Source organism: Falco peregrinus, chromosome 7 (genome assembly GCF_023634155.1).
Source record: "Falco peregrinus isolate bFalPer1 chromosome 7, bFalPer1.pri, whole genome shotgun sequence".
Classification (NCBI taxonomy): Eukaryota; Metazoa; Chordata; class Aves; order Falconiformes; family Falconidae; genus Falco; species Falco peregrinus.
In genome coordinates, this window is record NC_073727.1 from 90,046,129 (window position 1) to 90,073,133 (window position 27,005).

The window sequence follows — 27,005 nt, forward strand, 5'->3', positions numbered from 1 at the left end:
CATGTAAAGCAGAAAAGTCCAGTCATCAAGAGGGAAACCAGAATAGCTTATAAATTAGGAAGAGATATGCACTGATTTAACATTTTTTTGTTTCTGAGACTTCCAGTTAGAGAAATTGTCGTAGTCAAATACGTCATTAACATTTTATTCAATGCTTAAGATAAAATGTGGCAAAAAGCGTCCATCTGTTCATCTTTAGCACCCACCCAGACAGAATCTATAGTGCCAATTTCTGCTCAGAAGTACACTGAGGTAAACCAGTAATAGCTACTTTGACAGTAATGTATTCACTTCAGGTTTAATATAGCATAAAATTTGTTTCCTGTTTGGCAGCTCTCGGAAAGAGTAGAAAATCTCCCTGCAGCCCTACTTAATACTTCTGAAAAAATTTCCCTAGAGCCCTACCTAATACTTCTGAAAAAATATTGCTCCTTATCTACAGTAGTGTTTGAGTCATTGTTTGGCAGATAAGTGTAAACACTCTGTCCTCTGTTTAACTGCTGGGCAAACTGCTTTAAGGTATCATCATTTAGAAAAGCATCACACAATGCCACAGTCTGTTGAATACATAGAAAAAAAATTAAGGACTTCTTTAATATCTGTTCTCTATCATTTATCTATCATACCTATTAATAACTCTAATCAGAAAATACAACATCTGAGAGATATAGAGTTAAGGTTACATCAGTCTTGTGAATCTGCATGTTTCTAGCGTCCTCATGGCACATTGACTGAATATTTTCCCTGAAGTGCAAACCTTGACAGATTTTTCTAAAAGCCCTGCTTCTTCACTTCAAATCAGTCCACCTTGTGCCTCAACTCAGCTGGCTTCGTAAGCATGTGAAACCCCACATCAGATCTGCACTACGTATCAGGTTTTATCAAGAAGAAATGCTTAAGAAAACGTTTCACCCATCTTCTGAGAATATCTGGAGTGAGCTTGCTACATTCCTCCATACTGGCAGATAGTGCTTTGATTCACAGAGTTGCCAACAAGTGTGGACATTAGGGTAAATTTGCCTGGACAATTTGAAAGAAGGGAGGTCTTTTCCTGCACAAAGCCTAAGGACAAAATTTTGCCTGCCCCCTCCACTTTTTTTTTCAAAATTCTGTAAAACTTCTTTATTCCCATCTCAAAGATGGCCCAGTACATTCCCAGTAAGGCAACAAGCAGCTCTGTTCTCAATTTGAACAGAAGTTGTTAACTAAAGACAAGGAATGATATTACAACTCGGCGAAAGATAAAAACTTTCAGTCCAAACTCTTCCCTCCCTCATTTATACTTTTCCACAAGGATTCAAAAGGCAAGATGTCAAATGATGATGTGCTACATGGCAGGGTACAGAAAGCTCTGCACTTCTTGTGCTCAATGGAGACTGCAAGTATAATAATGTTGAGAGACCTTATGGTACAGCTAAAGAATCTGTGATCATCTGCAGTCTCCAGGCAAAGCCTGTGATGAGTATGTTACTTAGAGAAACACATTAAAGGGTAGTAACAGTATGAGTTGATTCTGTTGCCCGCATCAAGTTCTGAGAAAAACCCTAGAAAAGCTCCATTTGAGGATTTTTCTGATAAGATTAGTTCGATATTACTATCTGTAGTATCTCAGTGGTTGCTGGAGGCCCTCCTAATCTTGGACTTCAGTGCCTCTAATCAAAATGATCAGCATGGATTCAAAACTGTAATCCTGATTAGAGTTTTGGTCACTCTCCAAAACTTCCAGGATTTCTCAAAGGCAATGACAATTTTAATGTTAAAATAAAACTGCTGCATTTGTAGTAAATGAGTACATCTCAAGTTCACTGCTGTATTTTCTACTTGGCTAAAAAAAGCAATATATAAATTGAATATCAAATACGGATTGATGTAAATTTCTGAAGAACCACCTGTTATATGATAACTTTAGAAATCTACTTCGAAACCATGAAACAAATCCACTCCAGTTCATTTGAAAATTATTAAATTTTTTTAAGCCTGATTATTTCAAGCATACAGAAGGACAGTCACCATTTACTGATGAAACTATAACCAATGGAAATGTATACAATGAGCCAATGTAAAAAGTGAGTTAGAATGGCAGCGGGGTTGACTAATGAGGTGTTTTGGTTCCTCATACCTAGAAGCAAAATGAATGACAAGTAAAATACTTCGTGTCTATCCTTATGTTTCCAACACCGGTTGTTTAGGCCAGGTGAGGTTATTAGCTAGGATAAGGAAAGAGCTGTTGAAGAAGTTTTCAAAGAAGCCATTGGCACCCTACCTTATGAAGAAACAGAAAGATGGTCTTATGAAGAAGTGGAATGCATGGAAAGGTAGCTGAGACATCTCTCCTTTTCTTGCTGTCTTGCTGTTTCTGGGGTGAGCTACCTGCCCAGAGGCAAGCTGAGCTCCCTGCAGTAGCCAGCCCGGCTCCCCTGGCTGGTCACGGGCGACGGCTCTTTCCCTGACTCAGCCTGCTGCCTTACAGCAGATGCCCTTCATTTTTTCTCTCCCTCTGGAAACACAGCAGACCCTGGATGGGGTGCTGGCAAGGATTTTACTCAGATGTAATTGTTTGCTAAGGAATTTAGCAAAACTTTCCTCACTGCATTCCTACAGCTGGGGGTATGAATTCAGCTGCGTGACTTCGCTGGCTTCAGTGGGAGTTACGCAGCGATATCTGAGCACAAATGAGTTTGCCTACATGTTCCCATGGCTGACATTCATTAATAGGACTGTGACCACAGAAACACAGTAATCCTTTCTACTGTGATCCATACAACAGGGTGACATAATATTTGTTTGTATTTCTGTCCATTTGCACTTTTACCTTTACTCTGGCAGTAAAGCTACCTTGACAGATAACAAACGCCTCCTTACACAGAAGCAGTTTTCAAAACAATTGTCTTTTTGCAGCTCCAACAGTTTTCAAACAAATTTAGCAGTTCTTGCAAGGGCTAAAAGTGGTTAGTCCTGTAGCATCTCTAGCAAAGAAGTCCCTGCCCATTTAGCGACCCCCATTTTGACCTGTAATCAACAGACAGGATCAAAAGGAACTAGTTTAGTGCCCTGGACAGACTGCAGAAAATCCTTCTGACGAGGCTGCAAACATGAATGCCAATTAGCACCAGTGTTGATAGCAGCTTGTTAAGGCTTGGAAAGAGCTCTTAGACGCTCCTAGAAATTCATATCACCTACCCTACAGACTCACTGGGAACACCATCATGACTTCTGACAGTATTTCTTCTGCCTGTTTAACGCAGCACTAGGTTAAAGCAACCTGGACGGTGTACCACAGTCCCATAGTACATTACAGTGACTATTACAGTAATCATGTACCATAGTACATTATAAGCTCTGTTGTACCTATATTTAGGTCCCAGATTGTGAGGACAACTCTCTGTAGGTGGAATTGAAAGGATGATTTGCTGAAGATATTAAAAATATCCTCAGAGAAGACGGATGAAAGAGAGAAATTCTCCTGGACACAGCTTGGAGCTAAGAGAAAAACCTTTAGGCAAGCTTTTATCTGTGCTGTACTTTATATTATTCATTTTAAAAAATAACATCAGTTTAAATGATATCATATACCTGTACCATAACAGGGAGTGGTATAGAGCAGTCTAATAGTAACTAAATATAACTAACAATGCAAGTACTAGATTCAGGATTTGATGATAGCAACATTAATAATAATAATAATAATGAAGAAGAAGAAGAAAAAGAAGAAGAAGAAGAAAGAATGGCATATATGCCTTAACAAAAACTTGGACTTTTTTTTTAACAATTGAAAGTCAAAACCTCATGGTAATGATACATACAGTAAGTTAGCTACAGGCAAAATTAATGGAGCAAGTTACTGAAAGAAAGTAAAATGTGATTAGTCCTGAAAAAAGGGTGAGGGTCAGTGCTGGCAAGGCCTGTCATGAGAATGACACTGGAGAGTCTGAGAACTGTCACCTAAAAACATGGGGGTCATTTGTGAGTTTTAAGCAACGTCATACAGGAAAGGAACAAGGTGCTCTATTTCTGTTGCTTACGTGCTTAACCAGAAGCAAGAGAGAAGCAAAATGAGACAACACTGGTCAGTCAAAATTTGAACTAAAGCAATCTACTGCCTCTTTATACCTCTGAGTAGAGAGGATTGTTGCAGATATTCAAAACACAGCAGGAATGCTATATGAGATACCTCATTTCACTGCCCACATAGGATTTGATTCAGCAAAACTAGAGAACAAGTACCACAGAATAATTATGGTGTGATTCTGTGCTTCTTTCTTTCTAAAACAAGCATGACCATGGTAATAAATAAGTCACAGCTGGAAAGGGAAGGAAAAAATGAGCTTCATCTTACCACACTTTAGAGATGCAAAAGTTAGCCCCCCAGTCTAAGCTTACCCTCCTCCAGAGTCACTGGAAGTAGGTGGGCATTTCTGGAGAATGACTCATCCTCCTAAAGTTTCTTGGATAGAAGGGGTGATTCACCACCTGAAGGTACCTAGAGAGCACATGAGAGTAGCTTACATTAGATGTCTAATTTATTGGTGCTGAAATTTAGGCAAAATGAATCTCTAATACAGTAACTATCTGATATTTCTCAGAATCCAGGAAAAAAAAAATTACAACAGAAGGTGCATGAATCTGCCTCACTTTGTGAGACTTATATCGCTTTTCAAAAGCTGACAAATAGTTACAGTTTATTCTTGACATAATTCAAAGCAAATGCCATTAAAAGACATGTACCAAGCAGGTAAGTGCAGTACAAAGTACCATTTTACTGTTCCTTTTATTTCTCACATCGCTATTACAGCAAGGAGACACAAAGTGATCTTGAAGCATAGTTACGTTCAGGAAGTCATAATGGGGCCCATTACTACCTTTCAAATACAAACCTGTTAAAGCAATGTGCATTTCACTGTAAGACATAAAAAACCCACACAAAATCATGCTGATCCACGACACTGACACTAAGAACATTAAAAACCATCCAGCCTGTTTCCTTTATAACCCACCAGCCTATATTGACTGGAGACAAAAAAACCCAAACAAACAAACAAAAAAAATCCAAACAAAAAAAAAAACCCAACACCCCAAAAAAACCCCAGACAACACCAAACCAAAACAAACAAAACCCAGGCTCAATTCACTGCCTTGTTAAACAGCTGTTTCAGCACGGTAGAACTGGATATACCTCCTGCAGGTTGCACAATGGTAGATGTTTCCCAGTTCCTAATCCTGATTGCAGCTAGAGTGCCTTTTTTTCTACAACATCTCAGCGTACGATACAGAGAAACTGGAAGTAATGGACCATTACTCTCAAAATGAAGCATCCTCTGTATTACTTTCACATGAGGATATTTCATAGTAATATGTCTCCAATTATTTCTTCAGCTGGAAGAGGTTTCAGCCCACACAGCCACGCAACTCTTTCAGTGGGACAGGAGTGAATGAACAGCCGGCGAGAGACTGCCGCAGCCCTCGTGCTATACTAGTCCTGGTGGCAAGGAATGATCAGCCAGGTCAAAAAATCACACATTTGTTATTTTTAATATTCCCTTGAAAGAGAATAATTCCGATTTCTGGCAAACACATTTTAACTATTTCCTCAGACACAAGGGAATATTAGGAAATAGCATGAAACTCTGGGCAACGACATGTTCTGACAGGCGTATTTAGAAAATAGTTTCTTTTTTCAGAGGTTTAAGCACATTACTGACTAAGCCATAATTGCACTTCCTCTGCATTTGTAGTGAATGATTGCACTGCTAGTATTGAATGAAAGGGTCAGAAAAGCAATATAAAACCAGAGTTTACTATACACGTGCACACACTTGTTTTGAGTCAAGTAAACCAAAGTTTTTCTATTGCACCATGAGCTCAGCGGGGTACCTTATCCTTTAAGGCACAGCTCATATGGAAGACTACGATTAAATATTCCTGACTCGAAATAAGTTAAATTAAAAAAACACTGGCTTGGATAAGTTCATTGGAAAAAAATGTCAAAATTTGATTTCTCAAGACTTGCTCGCTAAGCAATTTTAATGAATTCTGGATAAGAAAAATGACATATGGGTTATCAGTGCATTACAAATACGATGGCTTGGTGCTCTACAAAAGCCATTATACTTTCTTGTCTGAAACACTGTCTGGTTTCAGCTGGGATAGAGTTAATTTTATTCCTGGTAGCTGGTACAGTGCTGTGTTTTGGATTTAGCATGAGAATAATGTTGGTAACACACCGATGTTTCAGTTGTTGCTCAGTAGTGCTTACCCTAAATCCAGGACTTTCCAGTTTCCCCTGCTCTGCCAGTGAGCGGGGGCACGAGAAGCCGGAGGGAGCAGGGCCAGGACAGCTGACCCGAACCGGCCCAAGGGGTGTTCCATACCATAGAATGCCATGGTTGGTATATAAACCGGGGGGAGTTGGCCGGGGGCTGCCAGTCGCTGTTCAGGCACTGGCTGGGCATCAGTCAGCAGGTAGTGGGCAATTGTTTTGTGCATCAATTGTTGGTTTTGTTTTTTTCCTTTGGGTTTTATTCCTCTATTGCCGGCTGGGGTCAAACCACAGCAAATATTTACCCAGGTTTATATTGTAAGCATGCTTCTTTTTCCCCCTCTGTCTAGGTTAGCCCTCAATCAGAAGACCAGCTCTATGGCTCAAAGAGCAGTGTCTGTATCATAATATTGTACGATAATGACTGATATAATGATTAGACTCTTCACCCTCCACCCCAAAATAACTGAGTATTGCAAAACTGGTCATTCGAGAATGGTACCACCTTGTTTGGGCAAGATACACATTTTCCATCACCACAAATGACAGCTTTGTCATTTACCACTCCAACAGGGAAGAAGGCCAGTACAAAGGGCTATAGTGATCTTGTTATTTTTACGTATTCAAAATGCAAAAAGAAATGTATAGCAGCAACTTTTCTGCTGTGGTTGCATCTACTATTGAAGACCAATTCCAAATTATACCATTCATTATATGGAGCTTTGTGGATGGGTCTGTAAGTATACGTGGATGATGATAATGATGATGATAACAACATGTAAGTACACATACACACATGGTGTATGTGTACTCCTAAAAGTACACTCATCCAAAAAAATATTTAATTCTGGACAAAGGAGAGTTTCATACCGTAAATACTGGTGTCTGCTAAAGCCCAGAAAAAAACCTAATGCATACCTGCTCTTCAACTGAATGCACAGAATTTGCGTCTACCCCAAACTTCAAAATGAGAGCACTTGGAACAATGGACACAGATCATGCAAGTTTAATATTAATTTTAAAGAGCATCTTAATTTAATCTCTTTCTCCTTCAGAGATCTGTTCTGTACTGATCTGGTGGAGCCAAATACTGCAGGATCACATTACAGTCTGTTGTGAGCAGCCTTATTGAGATGAATGGATTTATTTCACATTTACAATTGCTATAATGAGAGATAAAATTAGCCCCCTGTAATGAAGCTGGTCCAGCCTTGGAAGTGAAGATATGGGAAAGACGGTCCAATAACTTTTAAACATATGAAACATTTCCAAGATGTTTTTCATGCAGCACCAGCAGCATACAAAAATTGACTGAGGTACTATAGAATGACCTGGAATGAATAATTTAAACACATAAGCAAGATGAGTATCTTTTCTTATCATGTTTGTAAGCCATCTTTTCTAAATACATATAGTTTTGTATTTGTATCAAAACACGGCAGGTAATGTATACCTTAGAGAAAAGGTAGTTTTTCAAATGCCTTATGATTGCTTAAGGGAAAATAATGATGTTATGTCCATGCTTTTTTAAGAAAACATCATTTCTGCATATCATGTCTTCAAATGTCAATGGATAAGCTGCAAATAGATCATTAAGTGGATGAAAAATTGTAATGCTTCCCTCAATTCCCAAAAAAAGGGCTGGCAGGGGAGAACTTGCCCTAGATGGCAGGAATTAGTAGGAATTCCTAAATCCCTGCGTAAGTCAGGAATGAAACAAGCAAATGAGACAAGCCAGGAATTTCTTTCTCAGATCAAATGGCGTGGCTCTGCACATATTCACCCAGTTAAGGTCCCCCTTTAAAATATAATATCCATACCCAAACTGTTAAATAGCATAGACCCTGTACTAACCTGCGAGCCACGCCTGGGAGGTGGTTTATTAGTTCATAAAAAATTAGGCAGGTTAAATACTTAACTGCAAAGATTTTGTTCAGCTGTGTTGTCCCGACTATGCCATGGCCCATTTAGCAGTGCAGGCATCGCCTTGAAGCCTACAGCTCCCTCACCGCGTCCAGGGGTAGGAGACCTAAGGTGTTCATGCTCTTCAGCTTTAGGTGGCCCTGACGCAAGGTGCTGTGAGGCGAAGGATATTGGGTCTTCAGCTTCCCTAATATACAGATAAAAGGCTTCATGTCTCTGGAGCTCCAGCTTACCCGGGATTTGACTGCTTGGCTAGGGCTTTGCATTTAGGGAGTTGGAAGTTTAAGATTTTAAGCCTCCTGATGTTCCTTGTTACCATGAGACATCTCCACATCCCGGTCTGACTCTCTGGAGGTTGCATGGGATACTGGTAGTCCAGAAGCCTCTGAAACAGAGATCCACAGCAGCATTTTGTGTGAGAAATATCAAAATGGAAGCCTTCTGTTTTTCTAAAGGAATTGTTTCTTTGTGGAGAGAATTTTGAAACCTTTAACTTGCCCTCTTAATCAAAATCAAAACACTCTCAATTGCCAGAATTTCCCACAGAAGGGAAATCTAGGCTTTGACAATCTCTACGTCTCAACAGTTTCAATCCACCTCAAGCCAATACAGGAGTTCCACATACGGGATCCAAACTTTGAGACTCAGATTTTTCTCTAGATTTTCCCGGTGTCTTTGCTGCACCCAGCTGTGGGCCTCTGCCTGCTCAGACCTACTGCAGAAACATAACCTGAAATTTTCAATGCCAAATTGAATAATATGAATTATTCCAACAGTAGAAGAACTAAGGAATCCTGGCTTCCCAGTTTACAGATGATACATATTTGTACACCTTCACCCACAATAACGACACATCTCCCTTTGTTCAACTTATCTTTCTTATAGTTTGGGATGTAAAAAAAAAAAAAGCCAGTACAAACAATAACTGTTGTATGTCAATCTAACACAAAATTTTAAAGTAGTGCTAGTATCAAAATTTTCAAACCCAGTAATTTTCTGAAAGTTTATGATTCAACTCCCTGAAATAAAACTATCAATCCAGATATGTAATTGGCCTATGGCAACACCATAAAATCTTAATTGCTGCAAGACTGAAAGCAATACTTTCTGCAATCAATTAATCAGACTTCCTGCAATTTATTTATTCCAAACTCCTGCTTAAATGGTTTAGGGCTTGCAACATAAAATGAGGATATAATCAAAGAAGAGAACCTATTTCTAAGAGGATATTAATTTTTTAAAGCCATCCAGTCACTTGATACATGTAATGTAAGCAGATCCAACAGAGACAGTGGTGATCTTTAAACTCAGCTGCAAAGTTCCTACACAGCTCTGGACATGAGAGATACGAGGGGTTCAGATTCCCAGGAATTTTCCCCCCACTATTTTTATTTCATTTATCCTGGCCAAGAAATCATGGGGAAACTGACTCTAAAGAAAGGGGTCTTTGGCCTCTCTAAAATTGCTAGATCCCTTTAAATTAGGTAAGGTTTAGCATTCAGAATCAGTCACCTGGGAAAAAATCCAGCACACAAAGTTTACATTTGAGATACAGTGTGCGCTGGAAAAGGTCTGAACTGAGTATAGACCTGGAGTTGAACATAATCCTTATCTGCAATTCCAGGTCAGTCCAATTCTATTTTCAATTTATTTACCTGTTTGAGTATTGAGACAGTGCTTCACGGTGATGACATCGTCCTCACAGGATAGAGGAACAACCTCCCCACCACGAGCTGCAGAGGATTCCTGGGGCAGTACTAGACGGTGTTCAGATACTCACTACATAGCACTAAGATACCTGCTAGTCCAAAACCAACCATTGCTCCCAGGTGTGATGGCTATAGCAGCTTTCTTTAGGAAAGGAGAGGCCTGAATTCAAGTCCTTGTTGAATGAATACATGTGTTTTGTTAAAAGTCCTGGGTTCTTGAGGCAAAGGGTGAGCGTGAGATTACAGTATTAACTCTGCAGGCAAGAGCCGTGTGAAATGCCTGGACACTGATAGGGCTTTGGTGTGACAAAGGCATCTACAGCACAGCAAGATGAGGACACCGCTGCTTCTGGGCATGCCCAACAAACAGACCTCATGTAGCTTGGATGTGCAGACACCTGCTGGCCCCCAGCACCTCCAGGGACAGGGAAGCATCAGACTAGAGATTTCGTTTGCTAATTCTTTTTTGGAGGGTTTTGTTTTGTTTTTTTTAAAGTAATGTCTCTCGTGTCTCATTTCTCACTTCATAAAAATTTGAATAATAATACATCTTTTCTTTGTAGTGTCAGAAGGTATGTATATTTTGGGGAAAAAAACCCCAAAACTGTTAAAGAGAATGTGACTAGAATAATCAGAACAAATAAAAAATATTTGGAGAGGTAGGGAGATTTCTATGCTAATAATGATTTTGGACATTCTATCCTTACCTTTGGGAGTCTGACATTAATGAACAGATACATTTAATATTTCATTCAAATATTTAGAATATTTTACTTATTTCCAGATTGTACATATCCTATACATACTATGATTAGTGAGTTAAGTTGTATGACATTAATATTTTTATTACTGTAAGGTTTGTAAACTCTATTGAACAAATACTGAAATTCATCACATGCAAATTTTATGCTAGAAAACCGCATCACTTAAACAGTTACCCAAACAGAACACAAAAAGGAAAAGGACAAGACCAAAGGAACTTATTCAAACACTCAAAGATTATTGAAAGTAATAGTGAGTTTTGGTGGTTTTTTCCCTTTATTTTCTCTCATTTATAGGTTGTATTTAGCAAAGCCAGTGGATAAGGCCAAAGTAAGTGGACAGAGTGACATCTCTTTCCTCAAGAAGCCGAATATCCAGGTGTGGCTTTTTACTTAAGCAAGGTGCAAATATATATTTCTACTCTGATACAAAGCTGCACAGAAGAAAAGATGATACCAACTTTTGTGACTTAAGGAAGCACTCCTGTATTTCATTTCACTCTGTCCTCACAACTAGAATAACCCTTCTTCTTTTAATACGGCTAACATATATTGCACATGATTGCTTTTCTCAGAAGAATTGAATATACTGAATTATATTTCGGACTTTTTTCTTTTTTTTTCCTTAGGCATGCTGTGGTGTATCTCTGCGTTTGAGCAGAGGCCGAATCCTGCTTTACATTCACAGTAGATGGTGCTACAGTTTATGCTGATCTTTTGCTCCCACAGGAGCTTTTCCATTGTTCAAACAACAGCTTTCAAGGAAGAAGAGTCCAAAGCAGGCCCTGTACACGGTGCTGTTTGTGGCCTCTCTGTCTGGGGACAATATTTCATCATTTTTTCACTGTGTTTTGTTTTACTTTCGTACGTACTGTAGTTTGAGCCCCTCAGGAGACACTCCACAGAATCTGTTGCTTAGTAATAGTAACCTTCATGGAAATTAGCTTGAACTTCAAAAGAACAAAACATCTTTCATTAGTCACAGGTTTTCAGATAATGAATTCCTCTGAGAATGTTGATTAGAAAAGCCAGCCTTCCAGAATCAAGTACCGCCGATGTTGACCTGAGATGAATTACCCTGTAGAAAGGGCCATCTCTTTGTACCCCTTAAATTATGTTTGAGATTCTTTCTACCAATACCCAGGCTCACCTTGACAATGGCACTAATAATGTAAAGTTTTATGTCAGTGGAATCAGCCTCTCAAACATAATAAAGCCAGAAAGAATTACTGTGGTCATATGGTCTGGCCTCCTGTGTCATATAAACCATGAGTTAATTATTGACCTAACAAAAGCACCTCCTCTTAAAAAAAAAAAATCAAATATAAAATGCTTTTCGAATTTTTCTTTTTCCTTAAAGGCCTGCTTAAGTTAAAAGAACCCCCGTAGCTTGATAAGAAAGGGGGCTATGGAGCAGAGAGGCACCAGAAGAGCTGCAGACTCCCATTTGAGAGGGTCAGAGATGGGGACCTACACCCTCTGCGCTGTCAGCAGAGGAAGGCTGCCACCTCTGCGGCTGCCTCAGGTCACCCACACGACAGGAAAGCAGCTGCAGAGCTGCTCAGTAGAAATGCTTCACAGGACTGACACCTTCCTGCAGAAATCCTGGCTTCCATCCCGCTGTGCACCTACCTGAAATCCTACATCTCCATTTGGTGGAAGGCAGGGACCTCACTAAAAAGAACTCATCTCCATTAAAGCACAGCCCTTTGGGTGTGCTTCAAGGACTGGCCTCTTAGCCTGACAGTTAGCATGTGCTGCTGAAGAGTCTGAGTGAGGTCTGACTGCCTCTCCCACCACTCACCTGGGAGCCACAGCTCGGTGCAAAAAGCAGCAAAAGCTTTGCGGAGCCAGAATGTGGGGCACAGGAATGAGTAAGGTGCTGGTGCCTGGAGACCAGGCTTCCTGTCTACAAAGCATGGGAAGAAGTGAATCAGGTTCTAAAATGCACTGTCTTTTTTCCAGTGCAGTTATCACCAGAAATCAAAAAAAAGACTACTGGAAGATTCAGATGCTTTAGAAAGTCAAAAGGTAGAGCCTTAAAGCCCTGCTCATCTGCATGTGACCCTAATGTCCGTAGGTGCCTAAGTTTCTGCATTAAAATTCCTTAAATGGTCTGGGGTGAAATTAACCTCATTGACTTCGAACACCTATCTCTCAACTTAAAGTTCCAGGTTTCCTTGTTAATCAGTGGGGAGACACCAGCTCTTCTGGGCTGTTTCCCTCACTCCTTTTGAAAGGTAAATTTCCAAAATAACTCCTGTAAATCATACCTGAAAATATCCACTCGTCTCCGCTGACTGCAAAGGAGCCTCAAGTGATCAGTGGAGCTGCCCATGCTACAGATAGCTACAGCATCACAGATATACTCCATCACATACATCTGCTTCTGCATATGTCCAGCAGTGCTGCAGTACTGACAGTAGTGAACAGTGCAATGCCCGTCTCAAACTAGAATTTACAAAATAGGCTTGACCTTATCTACATCACCTGAGAAAGTTCACCCACAGGCATTTTCAGAGCTCAACCAATAGCTAAGGCTGCGAAAACTCCATAAACTAAGCCAAAAGTCTTGGTAGACCACTCCCTTAACCTAATAATTCAGTAGTGAAAATATTTAGAAAGGAGATGTTATTTCAGTTGCTCTCAGGATCCCAGAGGATTTTAAACAGTCTCTCGCGAATTCTTTAATCAGTGGATAATTAACTGATCTGAAGTAAGAACAGAAAGGGCACTCTCACTCACTCCTGGAAAAGCTGTTTGACTTTGAACAGAATTAAATATTCACTGGAAGAGAGAGACACCTGGTCTGGGGTAGCTCCTGCATGTGATGGGAAGAACCTTGCTTCCACTTGCTGCTCTCCCCACCGCCTAATGGTGAAACTACACCACCCTGTATCACCCTGTATCAAATGGTGACTGGAGCACAGCCTCCCAGTTTCTTGTGAGGGCACTTACTCTTTTTCTCTGGCCCAAGGAGTATTAGGTGTCGGAATCCACAGGAAGGGCTGGCAGTGCCTCCCGTCTCCTCTAGAACACTCACAGTGTACAGGCTGATACATGACGGCTTCAAATCTCCTCCAGGGAGGATGAGAAGGAAATCCAAGTCCAGGGAACCAATTTACTATTCTCACAGTTGAAGTGCCAATAAAGAAGCAAAAGATGATGGAAGAAACACTGCTTCATCTCTTTTTCTTTGAAAGGAATTACGTTTTCAGAAAAAGACAGCACTGACACCCCAAAGAACAGCGAGGATTAAACTATTCTAGCACTGAGATTTCCCTGTAAGCTTCAGTGGCTCTGTCTTAGCATCCCAGGTGTTTACGCAACACCCTCAGCTACTAAAATCTTCCCTCTGACACAGAGCCTAGGCTTGGTACATCAAGAGGAGACGTGGTTAACGATCACCGCTGTGATTACATCCCTTTTGGAGATCAGATTAACTGACTCTTGGAGGAATTATTGCCATTTATTTCACTAGACCTTTTTCAATAGACAGGGCAGTGTTAGCAGAATTCCTACTCATGTTGGTGAACAGGCTCAATTTTATTTCAGGTCAACCACAGAGGTTTGAATTACAGTAATCTATTTAAGGCAGAGCACCAATTAAACAAGGAGTACGTCTCATTATTGCTATGTTCTGCACTCACACATCAGCAAAGCCAGTTATCAACACAGGATAATAAAATAAAGCAGGAATAAGTTCTACTTGATATTTATGACTACTATGTCACTTATCTGCCATACTGTTAGGGACTTGATATGAAACTGCATTGTCACACAATAAAGCAGGACAGCACAATCCAATATTCTGTGCATAAAACATCCATAACTCCATTTTCAAAACAAACATCAGCTCTGTAAGGGGTGCTTAGGAAGTATCACCCGTTACAACTCCCACTTTCCTCCACCACACAGTGCAGTCACGGGCTTAGGGCTCTTTCCCACCTCCTACCCAAGCTGAGCTGTGATTGCCTTCCCGAATGCCATTTTTGCTTGAGAGGAAGCTGTAGGAACTTTTGTTCTGGTGGATGCTCACTGGCAGGTCCTGTGCCCAGGGGACTGGGAGACACAAGTCAGCTAAGGGATTCTCATTCAGCCATGAATTAGCTATGGGCTGTTGTAACTTCGGTTGCTGAAAGAGGGAGGTGGAATAAAACCTGTAATGCCACTGGGGATAAAACCAGAATCCTGCACTAGTGGCAAGTCTACACGGTCCTGTAACAGCTCTTCCCTCACACCCCTATCTTCTAACCAAAGCCAGTGAAACTCCCCCTCGGCCCTTCAGGCAGTCCAAACTGCACTCGAGGTGGGAGGCAGTGGCACTAGGTACAAGAGGCTTGCTGGCCGCACAGCTTCTCCAGGCACCCCCACCTCCTCCTGCCATCAGCACCAGTGTCCCCTCCACCACCGCTGCCTGCTGCAACACAGCAGCACAGAAGGTGCTACCTCGTGAAGGTGGGGGGGACCAGAAGAGAAGGGAGAAAAAAAGTGGTTGTTGCAGAGGTATGGGGAAGGAGTCTCAAGATGAGGCAGGTGGGCAGTGGAGCAAGGCCATTCCCAACTGGAAATACCCATTCCCTCTCAGGCGCTCTTTAAGGACATGTCTTGGTTCTTTTTCATTTCAAGAAATTACTCCAGCAGAATTTCTGCTAGATCATTAACAAGCTGAAAAACTTCCCCAAAACAGCCAAGATGCTGAACATTTTTCATTCTACTAATATGGGGAATAATCCATCACATACAAACATGCAGCACTTGAATCATAAAGGTCACTTTCTTGTGTTGAAATGAATCATGCCATGCAGTAGCACTGCCTGTTTTATTTATTGCACAATAAGATGTGCAATACAAAAAAAGATCTTAATTACTCAGTCCTAGGTAAAAGGTAGTACACCCAGTTCAGGCAGTATTTTTAGAAAAGTTATTTTCTCTTTAGGCTTTCTCTCTCTTTTGCTGGATATTATTTCATTTTGATTTAGATATACTGACACATCTCTACCCCAATGTCTCAGAAAAGACCATTCTGAAAAATTCTTTAAATGAGAAACATTTTGGATTAAACAAACCCATGTAAATCAGGCAAACAATCTTTGTTATTTAATATACAGATAAACAAAGTGTTTGAAACTATGAAGCTGGACATTAAATCCAAGAAACCTGCGAATGCACAAAGATAGAGCAATTCTATAGACTTTTGCTACATTTTTTTTGAGAATGTTCATGTTTATTTTTTCTTTTTTTGTTGTTTTTGTTTTTCAGGTATTTTCACAGGTGTAATATATACAAAAAAGAGACAATGCCATTCTACTTAACACCTTGTTTTCAAACAGTAATTCAAAGTTTATCCACATCAGAAAATGATTACTCCTCAAAAAATGATCAAACCAGTTCATAATGGCAAAGTAGTGGCTCCTGGAAAACTGGGCTTAAGAATTTCACCATTCCAACTACAACAAATTTGTGCTCTGAATTTTTATTTTTCACACAAAAATAAATCAAACTCTCTTTAAAGGAGGGCATTGTTGAATGACTTGAGAATTACAAATCTCAAACGGTTGCAGAAAGACTGCTGAAATCTTACAGTTGTTTATGCATATGCCCAAATAAAAGAAAATATGAAAGCATTAAGCATATAAGTGGAAAATAAAAATCATAACAGAAAGCAGTAAGAGGTAAAACAATTTTCTTCTCTATATACATAAATATTCTTACATGAGAAACAAGTGTCAAAAATACACAACTTTGAGTACAAAAGAACCATTTTAGCAATAGATTTGTACAAATGAGACTTGTGTAAGCAGCATGCTTTGACACAATGAATTAAACTGCAACATAATTCAAAATACATTCATTTCAATCCTCCATACCAAAGATTTCTGAAAATGTAACACGAGGGGATACACTTTAGTAACAAGTATCATTTCTGGAGAAGAAGAAAATTATAATTGCCCCGTAGAATCAAGAAGGATCTATTTCAGTTTGTAAAATCCTTGGTCTTGCTCAAAGTCAACCCCAGTAAGATGCCTCAGTAGCCCCAATCCTGCCAACACATATGTGTTTTAACATTATAAATGTTAGCAAGGTTATGCTGATCTTGGCAAGATCACAGACAGTAAGACTGAGCAGTTTAGCAGCCTTCCAACTTGGTCCTAGGACTTCAGCTGTCATTATCAAGGCACTGCTCTAAAGACAGTATATTAGACACAACAGCCCAAATGGTTCTGGTAAATACACAATTACTGTGGGGATACCTTTATGTCACCTTGTTTCTGGTTTTTTGTTGGTTTGGTTTTTTTTTTTTTTGAATGCTCCTTTGTACACTGTACGCTCTGATCACTGCTAAAGCCTGATAACTGTGAATATTGTAACACCGTCTAAGTCACCTCTGAGTCTGGGCCACACAATTTGAGTTTCTTTTCTCCAAGTATCAGTAGATGCAGCTCTGAGCAGAAACCTTGTTACAGTCAGTGTAAACAAACTAAATTATCAAGACAAATTAACTTATTTTGATGTTTGAGTTTTCTACTTCGCAGCCAGTACTTACTTACTGGAGATTATGAAATCCCCACAAAATGCTTTCCCCTCCCGCTTCAGGAAAGTAATTTCACTAACTTTCCTGTATTACTCATCTTATTTCCTTCTCGAATTACCATGTTTTATGATGTTCATTCAAACCTCTTACATTATAGCTCCGGAAGACAGCAAAAATACCTGTTCCTGCCATCTGAGACAGTGTATGCTCTCACTCTATTACACTAGCTCTAAGCACAATTTTGCTGCTTTCAGAGATAAACCGGCATGACAGCTCTGAAACAGAAAACATGTACTAACCAGTAGTCCTGCTATCAATGTAAATGTAATTGAGAAATAAAAGCTGTACTGCAAAGACACGCTGAAACACTTTTTTACAGTGGAACTCCTTTACTGTCTGTCATTTTGTTCAGAAAAATCCATACAAACATCAGTGAAGTTGACAAGGAATGGAAAGCAGACATCAGTAACATTGTCACTGCCTGGGTGCCTTTACATGTAACCCACAATCTCAGCTAGCAGCTTTTTTAAAAAAAATGAAGTTACTAAATTAAAATCTGTCCCTTTTATACTCCTAAAATTTAAATATTGCCAACATTTTTACAGATAGTTATTGATGAGAACAACAGAGGTAACTATTAAATAAGTTCTTCACTGAAGACCTCAATAAAATCTGGTGTGTAAATGTTTAGTTGGCCTCAGGAAGCAAGCAGTCCCTCAATATCCATACAGAACAGTCCATTTCCTTCATACACCTATCTATGTGCATGAAGGAAATACCCTGTGGATACATAGAAATAGACAAAATTGATATTATTTTATTTTTAGGTACAAGAACAATGAAGAGGTCCCCGTGCTTTTGGGTACTGAAGGGGAGATGGAAGCAAGAGAAGCCCAAACCCTAGCCCTGGCTGATAACGTTTGTTGTAGATTAATCCTCCTGTACCTGGTTACAGACAGCCTCAAAAAGCCCACTGCAAGGATGCCCGAATTCTGTGGGCATTCTCCCAGCCCAAGAGCAACTGGAGATGTCACTTCAAAGCCCAAACCTAAGTCTTAATTTTACTTACCTCACATTAAATATGCATTTAGCTGATTGAAAAATAAAATAAAAGTATCTGAGTCATCAAGGAAAACCTTTGCCTTTCTGCTTTCCAGGCAGGTGCTGAGATAAACATTAATCAGAAAGGTGGTCTGGCATTTCAGAGAGACAAGCAGATGCCTAATAGATGAGAACAGCAAAGTAAACCCTTAAGGCAGCAGGCACCACAGGGGAAAAGGGGCAACAAAAAAAAAAAATCACTGTAAAGTAGTATCAGAAGGAAAAGGGGAATTTGCCTTACTTATCTAGCAAATTCTGCTGGCCAACTGTTATAAGGGGTAACGGCTTTAAACTGAAAAAGGATAGATTTAGATTAGATGTAACAAATAAATTCTTCACTATGAGGGTGGTGAGGCAGTGGCACAGGTTGCCCAGAGAAGCTGTGGATGCCCCATCCCAGGAATGTTCAAGGCCAGGCTGGATGGGGCTTTGAGCAACCTGGTCTAGTGGGAGGTGTCCCTGCCCGTGGCAGGGGGGTTGGAACTAGATGATCTTTAAAGTCCCTACCAACCCAAACCATTCTACGATTCTATGATTATCAGTTTATGGTTTTGGTCTAATACTTAAACTGGAAAACAAGCAAGTTGAGTAATTGCAGGAGGAAAAAAAAAAAAAATCCTACATAGACTAAGTCCTAGACCCAACTATGATTCATGCGCTATTTTTGTTTGCTGGTTTACCCTACTATTTCTAATTCTATCCCAAGGAATGCTTGACAGCATGATTTCAGCAGTGTAGAGCACATCTAGCCTTATACAAGCCTCAAGCAGAAACACCATTACACCAACACAATGTAAATTGTAGGTCTGAAGTCACAATTTCAGATAGGCCTTCAGTCACACCATCACGTTTGGATAGCTTGTAACAGCCTAAAGTAAGAGCTACAGCCACCCTTTCCCCCTGTGACAATTTTCACGTGACCTCTATTTTTCTAAATCTTGTGTTAGCCTAAAACTCAGGACATGGTATTTTCATTGCTTTCTTTCCCTTTCATTCCTCCATTTTCTCCTTCCAACTCCCCTGATAACTGAGCAGTTAATATTACTTCTGATCAATTGTTAGAAAAAAGCAAATCTATGACTGTACGTGTAGTTATACCAACATAAATTGCCCTCCTAGAGCTTACATGGGTCTTTCATTGAAATTTACCAATATAACAAATAAATATTAATAATAATAATAATACCCCTTCAATACAGAACAAAATATTCCAATGAACAATGCCTATAGTAAATTTTGTAAAGTGCACAAAAATATTAATGGCAATATTAAAAAAAAGGAAAAAGTTTTCTGGTGTTACCATGAAAACTTCTGTTAAAATTAAATAGAAGTAATCTAATGAGACTTTTTGGCTCTAATATATTGGCAGACAGCAGCAACATTTTTCAGAAAAATTACACCAACTAAATATACTGTATCTTAGCAGCATAAAAAGTCCCTACAATTCAATGCAATTGCAGGCCTAGTAAGCATGAACCTGACAAAGTGTTACAAATGCAGTTTCCATTTAAAAGAATGGATTTCCATGGAATCCTAGAGGTAACATTTGTTATTTTGTTTACATTGTATTCTGGTAGTAAACCTAACTATAACAAATCACTTTCCCTCCCTCTGTCTTTCCTCCCAAAATTGCACAGAGAACTGGAAAATTTAATCAAGTTATAAAATATGGCCACACTGAAGAGGCCACACTAAACAAAAGAAAATTCAACCTAAAGCCTAAAAACAAATAAACCCAGAAAATAACAATCATTGTCAAACAACCGCAGCTTCATACTACTGACCGATGCTCCCCACACACATAGATGGCACTGGGTCGAATGCGCCGCCTTGTATGGCCAGGTAGCTGTGGCAAAAACTTGAAGTATTTGGGCATCAAGTCCAAGCACGCATCATGAAACTTCTTAATCCTCCAGTAGTAAATCAGCGGGTTCAGTGCAGACTTGAGGTAGCAGAGCCAAAGGAGCCAAGTGCTTATCTCAAAAAAGTTGTGCTTGTAGTAGAAGTGGCTGTTGAATGTGGCAATAAGGCTGTAAGTGGTGAAGGGCGCCCAACAGACTATGAAGACAAGGAACAAAATCAAGATGGTTGTGAAGGCACGAGTTTTAAAGCTCATATCAATATTCATCTGAAAAGGTCTCTGTAAGCTCATGAGACCAAGTTTGCTGGCCTGGCTGAGGCATATGCTATCAGGGTGGCTGTGGATACGAACTGCATTGTGGCGGACGGTGTTGAGTATGCCCATAAAAGAATACAGCATTATCAGGAATGGAATAAAAAAAGAAATTAGCAAGATAACTATTACGTAGGCTCGGTAACCTGGGCTTGTAGAGTAGCCAAAAACACACTGAGGTGCTCTCGAGGGTATCTGCAGATTAGGATTCCCTACTGATAACGGAAAAGCAACGACAAAGGATACCACCCAGGAAATCGCAATGAGAATCTTTGCACGGTAAGGGTTCAGTTTATCTTGCCTCTGAACTATGATAAGAAATCGATCAATACTAATAATAAGAAGAATGGCTACCCCTTCTATGACAAAAAGCCAGAAGAACATGGCAGAGACTCTGCAAAATATATCCCCAAAAATCCACTGAGTGGTAATGATTGTTATCAAAGCAAAAGGCATGTTCAGCACTGCCAGCAGCATGTCGGCAAAAGCCAGGCTTGCTAAGAGGATGTTAATTGCAGATCGCATCGCTGCCTTCTGGTAGACCATGAGGCAGACAACAAAGTTTCCAAGGAATGAAACCAAAAGGATAAATATCATAGCAGCAGAAAGAATGATCTGGAGTGGCAAACTCAAGCTCCTGAAAACTTCTTGAGATGGCAGGATAGTTGTAGCGTTTACCAGGAAAGTACTTCTCTCAGTGGTGAGCACCACACCTGAACTATATCTCAATGGCTGTGTTGTGCCACTATGAAGCAAGAACTGGGGAGTGGTAAAATTTGTATAGGCATTTTCATAAACAATAAAAGTAGCATTTGAGGTCCCAGAGTGGGCCAGCGTCAACATTGCTGAGAAAACCATTGCTTCAAGAAAAATGAAAGCAGAACCAAAGGTCTTCAAGGCATTTCATTTTGTTCTGGCAGTATCTTATTCCTGGTCATTTAACAAATCAAAATTCAGCGTCTGAAATCAAAGTTCTTAAAATCATGTCAGTATTTCCATCTGAAAAAGAAAGAAATTTAAAGAAACAAAGTAAGACTCTTTGAAACCAATGGGAAGCAAATGATCACTTCTCTTTCCTTAATGACAAAAGGATCCTGAACACATATTTACACTTCAGGCTGACACAATTTACTTAAGCACCAGTCACAGGAGTCTCATAGGTGGTCTTTTTCTCATAGGTATTGTTCCTGTAGTCTTGCTGATACTGTACAATACTCTCACTCACCAAGCTTTTTCTACTATAACCAGGACCGGAACACATTTGTGTTTGAAAACAAACTTTATGCATAAAGAGTTAAAAAAATCAAATCAGTATCTTCATTCAAACGTCCTAATCTTTAAACTAACTTCATGATTTTGTTTTGAAATTGCCTACGGCTGAAAACTTTTATAACATTTTCAAATAGCTTAAATAGGTAGACTTTTCAGTGCTTACCAAACAGGCAGATAGGCGATATTATCTAAGCTATGCTACACAATACAGAATCCTTGGTTCCATATCAGTCAGCAACAGCAGATGCCTCAGGGAAAACATGTGAAACATCCTAACCTGTTATTAATTAGTAAACAACTCGTCCACAGGACTAAAGTATTTCTCAATTTGTTTCATTTAGTGACTGACTCATATCAAGGTGCAGGCAACTAATTCTTCTTTAGTCACTACAACACTTCCCTTGCAGCAAGCTTTCCTGCTTTCACTGGTCTAGATATGTCTTTGTTAATTCATCTTGGTATCCCACATAATTTAACCGTGTGCACCCTCTTTTCCCTTGTAAATCTAATGCTTAGAAGCTCTGTGAAACTCCCGTCCTCATTGTTATGCTGATACAATGTTTTTATAGTTTACACTTACTGTCTTCTTGTAATAACATACCACATGTAATAATAGCACACGTGCTGTTCTTATTTATAAAACACAAAGGAGTTGAGAGTTGTCTCCCCTCTTAAGTGCCTAGCTACTCCCCTCTATCTTGGACTATTAAGTTAAACACTCCCAGACTACTGGGGCATCTGATCAAGCTGAAAACCAGAATTCTATGCCCTTTTAAAAAAACAGATCACCACAGCCAGAAACATAAAGTGAGATCCACCTTATTCATTCTGGATCACTGTAACAGTCACTTCAGGCTGTTTCCATGTTTTTAGTCACAAGAGGGATATAGGCATCTTCAGAGGGCAACCCATCCGCTCCATCTCAGCACATGGTGACAAGCTTGTGCTACTAATGAGAAGCTTATGTTTGGTAACACAAATCCTGCCCGCAGTATTAATGCAGGTTCTGTTTAATATCAACATTGGACAAAAGTAAAGGAAGGAAGGAATGCTTTTATGAATTTACACAAGGACCATGTGCTTCGTGAAGGATCAAAAGTTTACTCTTCCCTGGCTAATACTTCAATGAAGAAATGAACTGCAAGACAACAAAATCTAACCTACGGCCCCTGTTTGGACTTCTAGCGATCAGAATGCAAGCCTGCTCAGGCTGCTGCCAGGGATTCATCGAGGACCATCAGCATTATGACCCGCTCCTCTCATTTCGTAGCACAGCTATTCCCTTCCCATCTGCAAGCTCAATCTCAGTAGATGATTTCCCAGTGCCAGACCACCTTCAGCATTTTTTCTGAGAAAAAGGATTAACTGCTCCATCTCCTTTACTTTTCAGTGGTATCATGAAGGGATATTATTATAAATAAATATCCTAATTACATCGAGTCTGTGGTGGGTTGACCCTGGCTGGATGCCAGGTGCCCACCAAAGCCACTCAATAACTCCCCTCCTAAGGTGGACAGGGGAGACAAAATACAACAAAAGCCTCTTGAGTCAAGATAAGGACAGGGAGAGATCACTCAGCAATTACTTTCATGGGCAAAACAGACTCAACTCGGGAGGAAATTAATTCAATTTATTACCAATCAAATCAGAGTAGGATGATGAGAAATACAATCTTAAAACCACCTTCCCCCCACCCCACCCCCTTTTCCCAGGTATAACTTTACTCCAGAATCTCTACCTGCTCCCCACCCAGCAGCACAGGGGGGTGGGGAATGGGGGTTGCAGCCTGTTCATCACACACTGCTGCTGCTGCTGCGCCTTCCTCCTCAAGGACAGCATTCCTCACACTCTTCCCCTGCTCCAGTGTGGAGTCCCTCCCACAGGAGACAGTCCTCCATCAACTCATCCAACACGAGTCCTTCCCACAGACTGCAGCTCTTCACAAACTGCTTCAGTATGGGTCCCTTCCACAGGTGTCACAAGTCCTGCCATCAAAACTGCTCCAGCCCAGGCTGCTCTCCCCAGGGGGCCACAAGTCCTGCCAGGAGCCTGCTCCAGCACGGGCTTCCCACAGGGTCACAGTCTCCTTTGGGCATCCCTCTGCTCTGGTCTGGGGTCCTCCACGGGCTGCAGGTGGGTTCCACCGTTAACCTCCACGGGCTGCAGGGACACAGCCTGCCTCACCATGGGCTTCATCACAGGCTGCAGGGGCATCTCTGCTCTAGAGCCTGCAGCACCTCCTCCCTTCTTCTGACCCGGGTGTGTGCGGCTTGTTGCTCTCACATGGTCTCACACCTCTCTCCAGCTGCAATTGCTGTTGTGCGGTAACTTTTCCCCCTTCTTATATATGTTATCCCCATGGTGCCACCACCATCGCTGATGGGCTCAGCATTGGCCAGTGGTGGGTCCATCTTGGAGCTGGACAGAACTGGGTCTATTGGCCACAGCAGAAGCTTCTAGCAGCTTCTCCTAGAAGACACCCCTGTAGCACATGCACACACACCGAAACTGCCATGCAAACCCAAAACAGTCATACAAAACCCACTTTCTAGAGGTCTTCCTGCTTAAATGGGAGGAAATGTCACAATTTTCTATTTTATCCTATTATATTTCAAAGATTGTTAAACTCAGCAAGAGTATACTAAGCTATGTACATTGACATTTTGCAAAAACGCTGACTTCTGTCAACTTTTTCTAGACTTTCTCTCCATTCTCTTCCTTTCATTTTTATTTTACAGTAACTCTTCTAGAGGAAACCTCAATGTTAATTACAGGCTAAAGCATACAGAGCAGCTAAAACTCTTCTTTCTTTGGTCTTTATAAACCTTTCCGTTACTAGTCTTCTTAACATATCTGTTAGAATAAGATCTGTAAACAACAGCAGAAAGGTTAACACACCTTTCCAGGATAAAGAAACAAGGACTTAGACAACAAACATGAAAATCTCACCCAAAGTTCCACCAAGGTTTATGACTCTGCAAGCCAAGCACACTGAAGAGGGAAGGAAGCTGTAGAGTTCTGCAGGGACTGAAAAAGAGCATTAATTCAACAAATAATTCTGCATTTAAAATCATGAAGTACAGAAAACTAGATCCCCAGGGCAGTATATTTTAGAGCTCTGTAAGCAATAAGCCAGCAAAGGTAACTTGCATTTCTGATTGGTTTTGACAAGGTCTCTTCACCAAGGCTCTAAAAAAACCTAATCTGCCACTAGATAAATGTAAAGCCCTCCCACAAACAATGATCAGTTTAAAATAGGAAACAAAAGGAGCAGTTTGTTTTGCCATGAAAAAAGGTCACTAGGAATGATCCTACAATGAAAATCTATACTGTCGTTCACGATCTTCAACCTATAGGGGAGAAGAGGGAAATGTGAAACCACTACATTTGCTGATGATGAACATGAACTGTTTTTCAGAACAATTTAAGAAAAACAAAGGTCAACTCTAAACAGGTACAGAGGGATCTCATGACAGTTAGCGACAAGCTAACAGTGCCAGATAAAATTTGGTGTTTAGAGTTAAAGCTGTCCATGTATAGAAAAAAAGTTGTCTGCACAGTAACAGATGCTAAACCAATGATTACCATCCATTTTTTTAGTCTGCTCTATGAAAACATCAGCCAAGTGTTCAGAATCGTTAGCAAAGAAACCAAGAAGAAAACCTACATACACTGGATATTTATATATGCTGCCTGCTACAATACACATCCATGGCATCTGTTATCTTCAGTAGTATGTCCAGTTCTGCTCCACCTGTTCTTTATTTAAAATTGACTGAAAAAAAGCTATCATTGAGGTCTACAGAATTATTAGTGGCTCAGGGAAAGTGCTGTCTTTCGTAAGAATAGGAAAAGCCAAAGGAATCACAAGATCACAGAATAGTTGAGGTTGGTCTAAAGGTCATCTTGTCCAACCCCCTGCTCAAGCAGGAACACAGAGAGTCAGTTGCCCAGGACCATGTCTAGATGGCTTTTGAGTATCTCCAAGGATGGAAACTCCACAATGTCTCTGGGCAACCTGTGCCAATGCTTGGTCACCCTCACAGGGGGGAAAAAAAGTGTTTCCTGATGTTCAGAGGGAACCTCCTGTGTTTCAGTTTGTGCCCATCACCTCTGGTCATGCCACTGGGCTCCACTGAAAAGAGCCTGGCTCTGTCCTCTTTGCCCCCTCCCTTCAGATATGTCTATGCATTAGTAAGATCCCCCTGAGCCTTCTCTGTTCCAGGCTGAACAGTCCTAGCTCTCTCAGCCTGTCCTCACAGAAAAGATGCTCCAGTCTCTACATCATCTTTGTAGCCCTTCACTAGACTCTCTCCAGTATGTCTCTTCATGTCTCTCGAACCCAGAAGCCAGAACTGGAAATTATTATTTCACAATTAATTGTGAAAATACTTGCCACAGGATGCTGTGGATGCAATAAAGCTTCTGTGGATTTAGAAGGCAACTTAGGAGGTATTTCACATGATCTTTACATAGATGTCCATGTCAGGAAGAGGTAAACCACCCTCATGAAGCACCTATCTCCCTCTGCTGACCGCAAAGGGTACATGGCCATCTGATTTGATGACATTTTGAGCACATACATGCAATTACTTGACTAACTAAATATATACAACAGAATTTGCTCACTTAGGTTAAGTTTAAAGTTCTTTAAACATATTTATGACGTAAAATTTTCTACAGTATGAAGCTCAGCAGAGCCTTAGATAATAACGTGTATCATAAAAGCTCTAAAGAAAAAAAAAACCAAACACCACCAACAAAACCCAACAAAAAACCACAAAAAACCAACTGCAAGTGTTCCAAGGTAAAGAATTCAAGTTTTAGAAAGTACAAATTTATCACAAATTGTCCTTCTAAACAGAAGGAACCAGACAAGGGGAGTAGGAACAAAAGTGTTCTGCACTCTTAATTTAGTCAAAGAGATTGTGCTACCTTACATTTCTCAAGCCGTTAGCATCCAGTATGTAGCAAAGGACAAAGGACTTATAGGTGTCTATAGACTATTCCTAATAAAACCCAGAAAAAGCAACTAAGAAAAATAATCTCATGTATGCCTTCTCACCACCCCAGCTCTCTAAGTGAATACCTACTTGCTATTTCATGTTTCCTCCCCTCTCTGTGAAGCTTGTATGCTTTTCTGTACAGTGTTAAGAGAAGAATAACCTCATGCAAGCTCCTGGACATAGCCAAGTGCTTAAAGTGGGAAGCAAGCATCAGCCATTTGGCTGTTGCATAATTCATCAGTCATATCTTCTTTTCAAGAAGGACGAAA

At 40.3% G+C, this 27,005-nt stretch overlaps 1 protein-coding gene across 5 annotated transcripts in view; it reads right to left on the reverse strand.

Annotated features, from left to right (window-relative positions):
• Window positions 1-15,854: 15,854 nt before the first annotated feature.
• The window catches only part of GPR63 (G protein-coupled receptor 63), a 32,044-nt gene continuing 20,893 nt past the window's right edge, over window positions 15,855-27,005 (reverse strand). The window contains exons 3-6 of one of the 5 annotated variants that reach the window (XM_055809448.1): window positions 24,680-24,757; window positions 20,070-21,457; window positions 18,254-18,405; window positions 15,855-17,964 (exon numbers count right to left, since the gene is read on the reverse strand). In XM_055809448.1, the coding sequence (XP_055665423.1) occupies window positions 18,255-18,405; window positions 20,070-21,316 (1,398 nt within the window). In that variant the 5' untranslated portion in view covers window positions 21,317-21,457; window positions 24,680-24,757 and the 3' untranslated portion in view covers window positions 15,855-17,964; window position 18,254. Of the gene's footprint in view, window positions 24,599-24,679; window positions 24,758-27,005 lie in introns of all 5 variants that reach the window. The other 4 variants (XM_055809451.1, XM_055809449.1, XM_055809447.1 and 1 more) reach the window with 4 other exon arrangements.